At 32.7% G+C, this 15,888-nt stretch overlaps 2 protein-coding genes and 1 long non-coding RNA gene across 4 annotated transcripts; all 3 read left to right on the forward strand.

Annotated features, from left to right (window-relative positions):
* Positions 1-1,070: 1,070 nt before the first annotated feature.
* LOC131183186 (uncharacterized) lies at positions 1,071-2,608 on the forward strand. The gene is made up of 2 exons (XR_009151329.1): positions 1,071-1,209; positions 2,153-2,608. It is a non-coding gene; the product is annotated as an uncharacterized LOC131183186 (long non-coding RNA).
* Positions 2,609-5,303: 2,695 nt separating this feature from the next.
* LOC110659340 (serine carboxypeptidase-like 25) lies at positions 5,304-9,761 on the forward strand. 2 transcript variants are annotated; one of them, XM_021817229.2, is made up of 8 exons: positions 5,304-5,767; positions 7,072-7,275; positions 7,869-8,044; positions 8,125-8,406; positions 8,498-8,628; positions 8,714-8,809; positions 8,920-9,025; positions 9,467-9,761. In XM_021817229.2, the coding sequence occupies exons 1-8, from the start codon at positions 5,485-5,487 to the stop codon at positions 9,608-9,610; spliced, it is 1,422 nt and encodes a 473-aa protein (XP_021672921.2). In that variant the 5' UTR covers positions 5,304-5,484; the 3' UTR covers positions 9,611-9,761. The 2 variants fall into 2 exon arrangements, with proteins under 2 accessions (XP_021672921.2, XP_021672922.2); XM_021817230.2 differs by having other exon boundaries at positions 8,910-9,025; positions 9,467-9,612.
* A 2,550-nt stretch (positions 9,762-12,311) lies between these two features.
* LOC110659339 (exocyst complex component EXO70E2) lies at positions 12,312-15,338 on the forward strand. Its single transcript, XM_021817228.2, has 2 exons — positions 12,312-12,674; positions 13,018-15,338. Exon 2 carries the CDS (start codon positions 13,245-13,247, stop codon positions 15,195-15,197), a length of 1,953 nt encoding a protein of 650 aa, XP_021672920.2. The 5' UTR covers positions 12,312-12,674; positions 13,018-13,244; the 3' UTR covers positions 15,198-15,338.
* Positions 15,339-15,888: the final 550 nt, after the last annotated feature.

Consider the following 15,888-nt stretch of genomic DNA (forward strand, 5'->3'; position numbering starts at 1 on the left):
CACAACTAGTGGCACACAGAGGTGAAAGTGGGGGACTTCATCACTTCTAAGGGCTTCCAAATTTCCAACTTATACTCTCTTCTTTCTTCTCCTCTCCACTAGTCTTAACCATCATAATTATTTCTACTCTTGTGCAGCTGCATGCTACTGCTATTCCCACATATATAATACTTGCATATTATTATTATTATTATTATTATTATTATTATTATTATTATTATTATTATTATTATTAGAGTTTTTTTTTTAAATAAAATTATATGATATAAATATATCAATAATATCAATTTACAAAAAATAAAATTGGAGGTCATTGCAAGGTTTTGTAATAGTTTCTTGTCCATACTAAGAGTTTGTTCCACAGCAATTGTTGATACGGCCACCACTAGCAATTATATTACCATCTTTAATAAAATTGAAAAATCTGATAGCCTTTTTTCCCATAATTATAGGATAGGAAAAGGATAATCAAAGTTGTCATCAAAGATAATGTTGCATAAGCATTTGTTGCGCTTATCGGCACGGATTGTCGACCCTTAATCGGGAAGGAAAATGGGGGTTATTGCTGAAGAAGCTGCATAATGTGATTATATATTTCTATTGCTGTGTGTCTTACCTGTTGGATAATTTTTAAAAGATTTACCTCTATTTTTAAGTATGCATAATATTTTATTAAATAATTACATAATCCATCCATTCTTAAATAAAATCAAAAATAAAAATTGAAATTCAATCTCTGTCTCTATCGTTTTCTTTATGAAGAGACTCTCCTCTCTATGTTTGGTTTTTCTTTTGAGACTTAGTCCGTCGTCCCTACCAAAGTAGTCGAGTGTGCTTGCCCTATCCGCGTGGGGGACCGCTTCCTTCCCTGCCCAGAGAGTTGGTCTCTGGGCGGGGTTGTATATATGGTTGCATGCAAGTGAGGGCTTATCTGAGAGGGTTTTTTACGTCACCTGCTGTGTCTATTTGTTGTGTTTCTGATCTCCCGGAGTTGTCTCTGTAATGCTGATTTTGGTGTATTTGATGGGAAGTTTTCGAGTTGCTGGGTTCTTGAAGGTCTACTTCTCCAAAGTCCTTACCCACCTTTGAATTGACTGACTAATATGGAGCTCTACATATCGCTCTCTCCTAGAAGTCTCTGGAGCTCCCATGGTTTGGTGGTTGTTAGTGGTTGGCTCCTCACTTGCTTTTGGCCTTTGTTTATTGAGGGTTTTTTTACCAAAAAAGATAATCAAAAATAAAATTTTACCAAAATAGGTGAGTTTAAAATTAATTACAAAAAGAGATGAATTGTGCTGAGTTGAATGGACCGAGTATGAGACGCTAACTACAACGTTTTTAAGGTCCGGACCCTATTTATAACAGTGTCGAGATGAAAAGTTTGAAAAGAAAGTTAGATGCCTTCCTTTAAATAATAAAATATTAATTAAAAAAAAAATTTAAAAGTTGTACTCTACTTATAGTAGCGTCTAACATTTTTTTTTAATTTTTAATTATTTTATTTTATATTTTAAATAAAATATAAATATTATTTTAATAAATAAAATTATAATATTTAATAATATATATTATAATATTTTTATTACAAATATTATTTTTTTAATTTAAAATTTAATAAAATTAAAAATTAAAATTAAAAAAAAATAATTAAAAGAGTTTAAGAAAAATTGGACGCTACTATAAATAGTATCTAATTTTTCTTTAAATTTTCAATTATTTTATTTTATATTTTAAATAAATTAAAAATATTATTTTAATAAATAAAATTATAATATTTAATATTATATATTTTTAAATTTTATTATAAATATTATTTTTTAATTTAAAATTAAATTAAATTTTAATAAAATAAAAAATCAAAATTAAACTATAAGTAGTGTCCAAATTTTAAATTTTTTTAATTAATTTTTTTATTATTTAAAGGAAAGTTAGAAGCTATTTTGAATAACGTTTGATTTTCTTTTCAAACTTTTCATTCCGACGTTATTATAAATAGCGGACCTTAAAAACGCTATTGTAGTTAGCGTCTGGTACTCAGCCCATCCAACTCAGCACAATTCATCCATTTTTAGTAATTAATTTCAAACTCACCTATTTTGATAAAATTTTATATTTGATTACCCCTTTTGGGTAAAAAACCCGTTTATTGAAGAAACATCGTGGTTCGCTATTATTGACTCTTTGGTTCATCCCTGTGTGACATCTCCGTTGTTTGCCTTGGCACACTGGCGATAGTGGCGGCAGCTTGAAGTGCCTCATTGTTCTTACTTGTGTTGTGGCTGCCCTAACTAGGGTTTGGGTGTTTGGGCCAGACTTGTCGACTGAGTTGAGAAGCTTTTACTTTAAGCCATGGTTTCATTAGGTTCTAGGCCTCTGGTCTCTGTTAACTCTATAGTCATGGGTTGAGAGAGGATGGATTTAAACTTGAAAAATTTACCTATCCAGGGCCTTAAGAGGATGCAAAGAGAAGGATGGATTTAAGCTTGTTTAATTTCTTTCAGAAGCTACTGTTCTGGTCAGCATGCTGTTCATTTCATCCGTCACTTTCCTTCTTGCACATCTTGTTACTTCACCATACTTAGTTGTATAAATTATTCATTTACTATTACCTTGTACGTATACCTACATCTTAGTTACGATATTACCCCTAAAGGGATCACGTCATTGATTCCTTCAAGTTTTTAACTTTACTTTGACTGGTTCAAAAGAAATCCACATTAGAAAATAGGGTGAAGAGATATTGTCATATCCTTTTTGTGGTCAGGGTGAGATCCAAATAAAAAATCCAAAACACAAGTAGGAAACTTCAATAAAAGAACCTTCGAAAGCAATTATGCAGTTTGCCAAATTCTTAAAAAAAAAAAAGAAAGCAATTTTTTTTTTCATTTATAAGAGAGATTCAAATTTAAAATTTTATTTAAGTTGAGAGCTACAAATAGTATTAAATTAAATTTTCAATTAAAAAAAGAGAGCAAATAACAGATAAAGAAAGGAGCATGCATGGTGGGTCTTCAGCAACATAATAGAGCAGGGGAAAAAAAATTGTGGGGGTGGGGGGCTTTAAGCACTGTGAGCCACTTTGAAGGGCATTTCAATTCCAAAACAGCCATCATCACCTTCTCATCAACCCCTGGCCATATCTAGATTAATTATTTAAATAATGTGATTTTAAAAATATTTTATTAAAATAATATGAAATTTAAACTATTTATCAAAATAATATAATATAATAAAAACCGTTAATTGAAAAAGTAATTTCATATTTGAACACCTGTGTTTTTGTGTTAACACAACAAAGCAATATTACTCACAAAACTGTCAATCAAACTGTCAATTTTATATGTTGTCACATTAAGTGAAACTCTCAATTTTTGGCACTAAAATTGCCATTTTATTTGGCCGTTTTAAAAGCAAATTGAAAAGTTATAACAGTGTATTATAAAAGAAATCACAACAAGATGGATAAATTTTTAATAAAATGGGCAAATCTTTTTAGCAAGTCAGAATTCTCATTAATTTAAAGTTTTAGCATGAATTCTATGCTAAAACAAAATTGTCATATTTTATGAAATTAGAGTTATAATATTATAAATTAATTTAAAGGACAATTAAAATCATCGAAAATAAATAATTACTCTCATAATAAAAATGTAAATAAAAAATAGTTACAATACTCTTAATTTATTTTATACTGTTCATTAATTTTCATTTTAAGGAATAATTTCAAAATAAATAATTATATGTTTATTTATAACAATAAATTGATATAAAATTAATAAATATAACATAGCAAGTTCTATAAAAAAAAACAAAAAAAAGAAACCTATGCATTAATCAAACTAAATATGTGAAAAACTAAAGAAATTATTGTATATGAAAGAAGAGAGAAGGAAATAAGAATCTAGTATGAAAGCAATAGAAAAACTCTAAAAATTTCACAATTTTCTCTCTATACTTCTAAAATCTGCATTCTGAGAAGAGGATAAGGTATTTAAATTTGCATTGAAAGTTCACTGTGTCATTGAGGGAGCAAAATTTTTGCATTTCATGTATTTTAAAGTTCTGATATATTTTAATATATGCTTAAGAAAATACCATTTCAACTGGCGTTTTCATAAACAATCTGACGTACTCTAAAAATACTAGTTTGGCTGATGGTTTTGTGTGTATTTGACACATGTTGACATGTTAACACTGACACATGCTATTGCCAGTGAAATTACTTTTTAAATTGGAGGTTTTGTAGTTATTAATTAAACAATGAAATTATTTTTTTTAATTGACATTTTCATAAGCAAACACTATATTTGTAAATAGTTTCATATTCAAATTATTTTGGTAAAATGTTTTTAACAATCCATTATTTAAATAATTAACCTGCCATATCAAGACTTCAATTACACTTCCCCGAGGGAATTATGCTAAAAAGTCCCTTTTATTTTATAAAAATGTAGTTTGTTAATAACTAATCATATTTTTTTAATGATTGTTTTAGAAATCTCATCAATAGAATAATAATTCTAGTTCTTCATAGAGATTTATTAAAAAAAATCTCATTGTATTTTATTATTTTCCATTATGATCGGGACAATAATATGTCTAGATTAAAACTTAAAGAGTATTTTTATGATCATCAATTCAATTATGAGAAACTGAATTCAAATTAACTCTCAAAGCTAAGAAATGTTTTCAAAGCTGAATATGTTATATTAGCACTTTAATTGGTAAACCCTAAAACCCTATATTAGGAAAGCAATTATAAATCCTCATATATACTAGAATTGATTGTCCTAATTAAGATGGCTAATTATTTTTAGATACTAGCTAGTCTTTAGGCCACTTTTCCTGGTCGAATTATGATATACTACTAGTTTTAGTTTATATAGAATTCTAGCAGCCGTCTCTAAAGTCTAAAGGCCTTTTTCTGCAACAAGACAATGTAATAAGTAGCTGCAAATTTAGGCTTCCACAAGAATAGCCTCGCATTAAAAAATTACAAGCTGCCGCGGTATATGACAAAACACAATTAAAAAATAAGATAGGAAGTGCCAATATATATACAAGAGTGTTTCATGGGCAAGCCAAAACCATGTGATCCTGTTGGTGAGACAAAATTAAGAACCCTATTTAAAGAAAAATTTTATGTATGTCAAGAAAATTATGCAAGTGTTTAATATGTCAATTTCATCCCTCGTTAAAAACACTAGTTATTTGATAGGGCTAATGCAGTCTTTTCAAATTGGGTCTACTCTTCACCTATAAGAAATGGAAGGAGAGGGTCAAGGGAGGGAGGGGGTGTTCACTGTCCAAATAGTTCCTGTGATATTGGGTGATGGTGATGACATTCAAAGGTCATGACCTCCTTTCTCTCCCCTATTTATTTCAACTTGAATAGCACTCTCCATATTTCCCATCACACAAACACACATAACTAGGAAGTGACCAGCCATTTCATTTTTTTTTCTTTCATCTCTTGTTAGGGCCATGGTCATGGCTGAGAGACAGATCTTAGTTATTCCCACGGTCGTCTTCGTGTTGTTGGCTGTGGTGTTCTCTAGTGCTATTTGCCACGCAGTAAACACAGCAGCAAAAGCAGAAGAAGAAGCTGATAGGATAGGTTCACTTCCTGGCCAACCTAAAGTTTCCTTCCAGCAGTTCTCTGGATATGTTACTGTTGAAGAAGTTGCTGGTAGAGCTCTCTTTTACTGGCTCACTGAGGCTGCTGTTGACCCCTTGTCTAAACCTTTGGTTGTATGGCTCAATGGAGGTTTGAGTTAGACACTTAATTTCCTTTCCTTCCCTTTAGTCTCTCTCTATATGTCTATGCATGTTGGTATTTTGTTTTCTTCTTCTTGAAGATGGCTTAGTTCTTGAGAGGAATAAAGTGATGGAAGTTTAGTTGTTGTTACTGTTATATTGCTATTAGTTACATCTTTGGATGGTAACATGCAATTTTTCAATGTTGGAAGTACAAACTTATTAATGCAATGGTTGCTATCTTTGTTTTCTCATTTATGTCCATAACCAGGCAGTAACTTCTTTGCTTGCCGACATAACAAATAATAAACTTCTCTGTATCTTATGGAGGTGTATATAGAAGAAGTTGATGTTAATATCTCTAGGCACCTCTCTCTCTCTCTCTCTCTCTCTCTCTCTCTCTCTCTCTCTCTCTCTTCTTTTTTATTAGGGGACCCAAAACAAAACACTAGAGGTCCAAAGACAAGATTGATATGTCTATACGTATGCAGGGGAAGGAAATGTATTCCATCTATTTGCTGGAAGAAGTGCCTTTCTAGTTTCTACCTCCAACCAAGAAAAGGGAAAGACACTGGAGGGAGGTGGTCACTACCTGACTGGCCTACCAATGGCTAAAAGATGAATGACCTAACTACCAATATATTGTGGGATAGAATAGGAAGTAACCCACATTTCTTTCACAACCTGGCTTAGTGGTAGTGGCTACCAATAGAGAAATAAAATTAGAAAATCTCTTCTTCTCGCAATAATACAAATTTGAATACATGCACAAATCACTGTATCCGCACCCGGTGACCCCCCACACACCCACCGCCGGGGCCCCCCCCCCCCCCCCCCCCCCTTCTCTGTGTGTGTGTGTGTGTGTGTGTGTGGATAGGGCAATCAGAAAGATAAATGCTTGAAAGCAACTAAAGCAGGCCTCATTATTAGGTCAGAACAATTACAGATAATTAGCCATCCTTGTCAGCTTGTGCAGGTGCAGCCATCAATAGTGCAAATTTCTTGCAAAATTCTGTCTTTACTCGCTAAGTATATGATAATTACCAACTTAAATTGCCAAATTAGCAAATTAATTTACCCTAGCCATCTCTTGATTCAGACAAATGATAAGTAACACATCTGTCCTTGCAATTGTAATTTTATTTATTTTTTGTATCACGCTCAAATGGGTCCAAGAGAATCTTGTAAATTTAGACAAGTCCTTGTTGGGGAGTCGATTTTAACCGTATGATTTTTTTTTTTTGAAGCAAACAATTTTTTTACGGGACCCATCTCAGTTTAATGATCATTAATTAATTTATGTTCATATCTCAGGTCCTGGTTGCTCTTCTGTGGCCTATGGGGCGTCAGAGGAAATAGGCCCATTTAGAATAAACAAGACAGCCTCAGGTTTATATCTTAACAAGTTCTCCTGGAATACTGTGGCCAACCTCTTGTTCCTGGAAGCTCCTGCTGGTGTTGGTTTCTCTTACAGCAACCGCTCCTCTGATTTGCTAGATACCGGGGATATTCGCACTGGTATGATCCACAACTAGTGCAAACTTTTCTTTGTTATGTGATTGCTATGATTGTTCTTTTCTAAAAAGAACGATTGCTTGTAGGAGTTAGGTCATAATTTGAATGACCATAGCACCACTACCTTATGATGATGATTCCGTGGTCCTAATCTTCATCATTGGAACCAAAGTAGCAATTGACCAGCTTCGAATAATTAGCAAGTTAATCAGGTTTTATGATTAAGATTTGTCCGATCAATACACGAAACATTATGCACCAATTATAGTTACATGTTCATGAACAAAATGGATTTTTTGGTCCATATTCAGCACATGGGGCCATTGCTAGCCATAAGAAGGTAGTAGTAGCTGCTTGTATGTTATTTAATATGGGCAATCATTTTAATATAATCAACCATGTTTCTTTCTCTGTAATTGGATTCTGATGTAGAATCTTTAGTGTAAACATTTGATTATGAATCTAAAAAGGCAGTATTATTCAAGCCACATTTTTTTTCAAGCTCATCTGAAAGGAAGTTTTTTTTTTTTTTTTTTTTCTGTTCCAATGTAGCATTTGTAGTCTAAATAAATGTTTTGGCTAATTAATTGATTCAGCAAAGGACTCCCTGGAATTCCTGGTTCGATGGATGAATCGATTCCCACGATACAAACACCATCAAGTGTATCTTACTGGAGAGAGTTATGCAGGGCATTATGTTCCTCAGCTGGCTAGAGAAATCATGATGTACAATAAAAAGTCTAAGCATCCAATAAATCTCAAAGGAATTATGGTAATTACATTTCCAATTGCCATTTTCCTTTTTATGGCCTATTTTTGTATTGCATTGCTGAAATGAAATGGGTTATCTAGGTGGGGAATGCAGTAACAGACAACTACTACGACAACCTTGGAACAGTGACTTACTGGTGGAGTCATGCAATGATCTCTGATAAGACATATCAGCAACTCATTAACACATGCGATTTTCGCAGGCAAAAAGAATCAGATGAATGTGAATCATTATATAGTTATGCTATGGATCAAGAATTTGGCAACATTGACCAGTACAACATTTATGCACCCCCTTGTAACAAGTCTGATGGTAGCACTTTTACTCCACAAAGTATTCGATTGCCGCACCGTCCTCATAAGGTATGTATGATTCGAGTTGCTAACCACAGAAGCAACAATTTTTTGCCAAATTATGATACGCTACTTGTTTTAACTTGCCTGCTGTTTTCAGATTCTCAGGCAGTTATCTGGCTATGATCCTTGCACTGAAAAATACGCTGAGATTTATTACAATAGGCCTGATGTTCAAAAAGCACTCCATGCCAATCTAACCAAAATTCCTTACAAGTGGACTGCTTGCAGGTTATGTTTCTGCATCTATAATAGACTACAAAATTGATGTGCAACAAAAACTAAAGCAACTAAATATATGTTTTTGTTGATGCAGTGAGCTTCTGAATCGAAACTGGAATGATACAGAAGTTTCCATTCTCCCAATTTACAAACAAATGATTGCTGGTGGCCTGAGGGTTTGGGTATTCAGGTTGAAATTTGTATTCTTACTGTAAAAATCCTGCGTTATTAATTTGTCATAATGTTTAATGTGTACTAATCTTCTTCTTCTTCTTCTTCTTCTTATTGAGCGATCTGAAGTGGGGACATAGACTCAGTTGTGCCAGTTACTGCAACAAGATACGCCCTTGCACGGCTTAAATTAGCAACAAAAATTCCATGGTATCCATGGTATGTTAAGAAGCAGGTCAGTAATTTAACCCCTTTGCTTATTTTTTATCAAACAAGCATTATTGATAGTTATACTTGTTTCTTAGGCATTGTTTAACTTAAACAAGAGTAGATAATATTTCAATTTAAAGGCTAATTATCAGTGGGAAAGTCTACCAGAAGGTGCAGAACTGATGTTAAAAAAATAATAATAATAATTTAGGGCTTAAACTGGATAGTCAATGCAATCCTCCCCCAACAAACTTTGTCTTTGTCAGACTTGTCAATGTTGATATTTTGATTTCTTTCTTTCTTGTGGACACAAACTTCTTGATATAGCTATCAGTACCTAATATTAGATTCTAATTAGGTTTCTTTATTGATAGATGTTTTAGATTAAAATGAAATATTACAAGAAAGGGAAATATTTTTCTGAGATTGTAGTAAGAAATAATAAATGGGATATGGAATTGTGAAGGTGGGAGGTTGGACAGAGGTATATGCAGGGCTAACATTTGCAACAGTGAGAGGAGCTGGTCATGAAGTGCCTCTTTTCAAGCCCAGAGCTGCCCTGCAGCTATTCAAATCATTCTTGAAAGGAGAGCCCCTTCCCAAATCTTGAAAGAAAAGAGAAGAAAAACTCCCCAAATTTATTTAACAAGTTTCTTCTGTTCTGTTAATTTTTATTGCTGTTATAGACAAAAGGGCTGTCTCATTCTTAACCATTGAAAGAAATTAGTAGGAAGAAATTAAGAGATTGTAATTATGCGTTATTCTAAATATTGATTTCAGTGATTGGGTGGGAATAATTAAAAGGCAAATTGTAAGCACTTTGTTCATGGCTTTTTTTTTTTTTTTTTTTCCCTAGAAACAAAGACTGGTCAGAATTGTCTTGATTAGTCTATTTTTGTTCTTTAGTCCTAATTTAATTTGGAAAAGCTGTCATGAAACCTTATCTTATAGCTTTCATCATTTGAAACTCCTATTCTTAAAGGTCTTTCTTATTTAGGTGTTGGCAATTTCTTTTACAGTTCAATGATTCAAAGCAAGAATACCCAATAGCCAACTCTTCAAACTAAGAATTAATAGGCAGCTCATGGGGTCAGATCACATAAAATTTCTTATTAATTTCTCTAATCACAGCATATACAATTTGAGAATATAAATTTAGTCTTATGTACGTAAGCTCACAAGACCACAATAACCACCATTTGGCTGGCCGTCTAGAAGCAATATGAGAGAGAGGGATTAGCTTGGTAGTTATTCTTGAAGCATTGAACAAGACCATAACAATTAACAAATACTATTCTAGGTAGAAAGAATTATGTGGGATGGACTAGAGCTTGAGATTGTCAAATTGACCTCAAACTACGAAAACTTCACGTATTGCCCATCTTCAATCATTTTCTTCAAGTCCAAATGGCATAATAATAGAACAATACAATGAACTTAAATGAGGATGAAAAGTCGGCTTGTTTTTTCTGTGAAAATTTCTATCTCATCTAATCTCGTAAGCTCCATTTGTATACTTTGATTCGGTCTATTCCATGATGAAGAGAATTTTTCATTGATAATTTTTTAATTATATTGATTTGGTGACTAACATATACGTTATTTTGATTATGTTTTAATATAAATATTTAATTTAAATATTATTAAATTTTTTATATAAGATTAAGTTTATATTAAGAAAGTGTTTGGATTAATTTATGAAAATCATTTTATGAATACATAATACTTATAAATTAATTTGAGTTTATAAATATTTAAAATTTTAACTTGTTATATATTTGGTTAAAATGCTCATACACGACTGATAATCAATTGATATATTTAATAAAAAATAACTTATAAATATATTTACTATTAAAATGATTAAAAATAATATTAAATAAAATTTTGATAAAATTTAAAAATTAAATAATAATAATATAATAAAAAACTTATCAAACTAATTTATAAGCACAAAACTTATAAATATCAAAATAAAAAGATGAAACTCCATTTTATTTTTTTAACTTATAAGTTTAACTTATAAATTTAAAAATTATCATAAACTAACAGATCAATTTATATTTATAATTTATATACTGACTAGATCGATTTATAAATTAAGATAAACACTTATATATATATAATTAAAATATATTACAATCATTTAATGTGATACAAAGTTTTATAAAGGGTCTGGGAAATTTAATTGGGAAAACTTTAAACAAATGCACATGGATCTTGTAAAGGGAACATTAAAATGGATTGCGCAAGTCTACATTGCAATGAGTTGGAGTTATCGCGGTTGTCACGCTCACATCTAATAGAGCAGTTGGGTGATTTTAGCTTTTCAAGCCCGTGCCGTACTCCACTATTCCTTTTGGATCTGCTGATGAAGAAATTTCTTTTGTTTAAAAATAGAAAAAAAGTATTTTAAAAAAATTAAAATAAAAAATTTTGATAAAATTAATTTTAATTTAAATTATGTTTATTAAATAAAATAATTTATATATAAGCACTATTTTTCATAAAAAATATTTTTTATTTTTTATTATTTGATTGTAATGTGAAATTAACTCTATAGGTTTATTTTATATATTATATTTTAATAAAATTATTGAAATTTAAAATATAAAAAATTATAATTTTTTTAATTAAGAAAAAAAATTTTGATAATTAATTTTAAATGTAAAAAATATTTTATAAAACAAATATAGCTTTAATGATATTAAATCATTACTAAGATTATAAAATTTTAAATTTAAGGACTATTTATACAAAAGAAATCGTAAAATGTGAAGTCGGAATCGTAATGTTCCCTATATAATGGGTATAAGTGTGAAAGAGATTACACGTGTGGTTGAAAAATAATAAAGGAGCCCTGAAACACCTCTTGATTTTTCATTAATCAACGACGAAAATGGCAGATTGCTTAGGCTCCATCAAAAATCTCTGCCCTGCTCTCCCAAAACTTATAATGATTAAGATTAGAAAAAGGAAAAGACAGGAATAACGGAAGTTTAAATTTAAAATCTCAGAGATTATTTTAATATTATTCAATTAAAATTCATTATTTTTATTTTTATAAATTTTGATTTTCATATAAATTATTTATTTAGAATTGATCTAATTTTGAATATTTTTTTTTTATATTACTTTGAAAATTTTGGAGATGAGATCAAATTTTGAATTTTGACTTTTCAGTATTGGCTAACATTTAATGTCAAGCATATCCTTGTTTAAAATTAATTTAAAAAAAATAGGGGAATTCTAAAACAAATTACCGTACAATTTGGTCAAAAAGCAAACCGCGAAATTAGTCGTTGCAGAGACAGAAATGAAAGAATGGAGGGTGACACGTATTGGTTTGATATTCTTGCGTGGAGACTGTTCATAGTCAACAGTCACGAAACGACAACATAGGAAATACAAAGTGGAGCAACTTTGCTCCCTGCGAAAAGCAACGCAAAGAAAAAAGATAAGAGACAGAAAGATCAGCCATTGGAATTGTAGACCCAGTTCAAAACAAAAAAAAACAAAAAGAAATTCTGCAAATTCCTTGAACCTCCGAGAAGGATTGGTCACTTGGGTTCTTCTTTGAACTTACCGTACACTTCGTTACTTTTCTATCTGAAACCGTGCACTATCTTTCTTCTTCATCTGCTTTGCAATTCTCTCTTGCCGATCTTTCCGAGGTGTGCTTCAAGTTTTTTACTTTTTTTTTTTTTAATTTTGTCTCTGTCTTTACCTTCTTTTTGTCGTTGTTCAAAGCATTTCTTTTCTTCCCTTTTGTGATTTGTGCACGTTTTCTTTGTTGCTGTTGCGATCTTGAGCTTTTGGCTTTCCTTTTTGTTAAGAGATTGCTTAAAAATAGTCATTCGATGAAGTGGGTTTCAAGTTTTTTGGTGGTTCTTTTGATACTAAAGATTCATTATTGCTAATTATTGCAACTGCAAGTTGTAATCATATTAGTACTGTTCTTTTTTAGTTTTTTTCCTATTCTTTATTTGATCAGTTTATGATTTCCTTTTTCACCAGTTATCAGTTGGAATCGGATGCTCAAGGGTTAGGCTTGAAATTACAATCTAGAGAGTAGCATTTAATACGCTGATTTTGGAATTGAAGTATAGTGCTTGGAGTTTAGAAGCCAATCTAGCACGGCGAAAAAGTGATCTAATACAATCAAGTGTGGACTTGGATTCCATTTGATTGTTGAACCCAAAAAAGAGATCAGTTGGGGGTTGGTCTTTGTGGATTCTTTAGCCATGGGGGATTGTGGCTTTGTGATTCCAGAATCGGAGAGAGATGAAGACTTGATTGCTGCAGCAAAACACATAGCAACGGCATTGGGATCAAAAAAGAACCTTACAGATGATGCCAAGAAAATTTTGGCAGACCTTAGTGCCCAATTGTCTAGCATAACCACAGTCAACGAAAACAAGGTTGAGGCAGCAAGTGAGATCGAGGAACGGTTAAATGTTATTGAGGAGAAGATTATGAGTTGGGAGACAGATCAGTCTATGATATGGGATTCCGGTCTTGATGAAGCAACTCAGTATCTAAATGCCACTGAAGAAGCCAGACAGTTGGCTGAAAGGTTGGAGACTTTGTCTTTGAATAAAGATGATGGAGAAAAGGAGCTGTTGAGGAGGGCACATGATATTCTTCAAATGGCAATGGCAAGGCTTGAGGAAGAGTTCAAGCATATCCTTGTTCAAAGCAGGCAACCTTTTGAGCCAGAGCACGTGTCTTTCCGTTCAAGTGAAGAGGATGCTACAGATCTGGGCTCTGTAATCTCTCTTGGGGATGACTCGGTTGAGGAATCAGTTAATAGAGATAGCATCAGCAGAGCTTCAGAGGAATTCATCATTGATTTGGTTAATCCAGAAGTAATTTCTGACCTCAGAAATATTGCAAATTTAATGCTCATCTCCGGTTATGGTCATGAATGTTCCCAGGCATATATTAGTGTTAGAAGAGATGCCTTGGATGAATGTCTCTTTATCCTTGAAATGGAGAAACTGAGCATTGAGGATGTGCTGAAATTGGAGTGGGGCAGCTTGAATTCCAGGATCAAGAGATGGGTTAGGGCTATGAAGATCTTTGTGCGGGTCTATCTTGCTAGCGAGAAATGGCTCACTGAACAAATTTTTGGAGAGCTTGGAACAGTTAATTTGGTTTGTTTTTCTGAGGCTTCAAAAGCTTCAATGTTGCAGCTATTAAATTTTGGCGAAGCCATTTCTATTGATCCCCACAAACCAGAGAAATTGTTTCCTATTCTTGATATGTACGAGGTTCTTGCAGATCTTCTTCCAGATATAGATTCTTTATACTCTGATGAGTCTGGTTTTTGTGTTAGAACCGACTGTTGTGAGGTTCTAAGGAGATTAGGGGACTCTGCGAAGGCAGCATTTCTTGAGTTTGAGAATGCCATTGCAACAAGTGTGTCTCCGAATCCTTTTGCAGGCGGTGGAATTCATCATCTCACTAGGTATGTCATGAATTATATCAACACTCTTACTGACTACCGTGAGACCCTCAATTTGCTTCTCATGGATCGTGATGGAGAGGATCCCATTACCTCGTCCCCTGACACGAGTCCGCCTACAGAAGAAGAGAACACAAGTGGAATTACATATAATGCTTCCCCAATGGCTCTCCACTTCCGATCAGTTACATCTATTCTAGAATGCAACCTGGATGAAAAGGCCAAGTTATACAGAGATCCTTCCTTGCAGCATATTTTCTTGATGAACAACATACATTACATGGCTCAGAAGGTTAAGAATTCGGAACTTAGGCACATAGTTGGGGATGACTGGATACGAAAACGCAACTGGAAATTCCAACAGCATGCAATGAACTACGTGAGAGCTACTTGGAGTTCCGTCCTGTCTTTGTTGAAGGATGAGGGAAATTCCAGTTCTGATTCTGTTCCAAAAACCCTTCTCAAGGAGAGGTTTCGGAGCTTTTATCTTGCTTTTGAGGAGGTTTACAGGACTCAAACAGCATGGATCATTCCTGATGCTGAGCTTCGGGAAGATTTGCGAATTTCAACATCTCTGAAGGTGATTCAGGCCTATCGAACATTTGTTGGAAGGCATACAAATCACATAAGCGACAAGCACATCAAGTACAGTGCTGATGACTTACAAAATTATTTGTTGGATCTCTTTGAGGGATCTCAAAAATCATTGCACAATCCCCACAGGAGATGATTTAAGAATAGATTATATTTATTTTTGGAATGTAATGAGTTAAGGCTTTCGGCTTTATGTCCTCTGCTAATGTAAATCTTATTTTCTCCTCGTCTGCTCTTGTAAGTTCTATTTGATCAATAACCCAATGTTTCTATGCCAGACCTCAACTAGTAGTTGTGTCTTAAATCTAAATATTAGTTCCAGAAAATATAATCTCGAGTGAAAAATCTTTTCTCCTCTGTTGATCTTTGCTGATGACATAAATTGGGCTAAATTGAGATTACATGAATGCCTGGCTTGGCTTGCTTTTTTGTATCCTATCATTTCCCCTTGTGGACAAGTTTCAGTTCATTGTCCTGGTAAAAATTTGAAGATAATACTCGGTAATCTTTGATGTAAAGAGGATTTAATGTCCAAGTGGTGGCCAGGTTCATTAATTTGTCTTCAGTTTAACCCACATGCCTTACGTATTGCTGCAGTACTTGCAGATGAGGTGAGTTGAAGTTGCTGCAAGAACAGATGGAAGATATAAAGAAATGGGGTCAATAAAGCTTATGGTAAAGGCAACTTATTCAACTATGGTGTTCTTCACGTGGCAGAAATGGCTACTAGTAATTGAGTTGCAACTGTCTGATATCAGCGGTTCATTCACATTAATATAATACCAATAATGATGAGCACAACTACTTTTTAACAGAAAACATTAAGT

This window comes from Hevea brasiliensis, chromosome 9 (assembly GCF_030052815.1).
Source record: "Hevea brasiliensis isolate MT/VB/25A 57/8 chromosome 9, ASM3005281v1, whole genome shotgun sequence".
In the NCBI taxonomy this organism is placed as follows: Eukaryota; Viridiplantae; Streptophyta; class Magnoliopsida; order Malpighiales; family Euphorbiaceae; genus Hevea; species Hevea brasiliensis.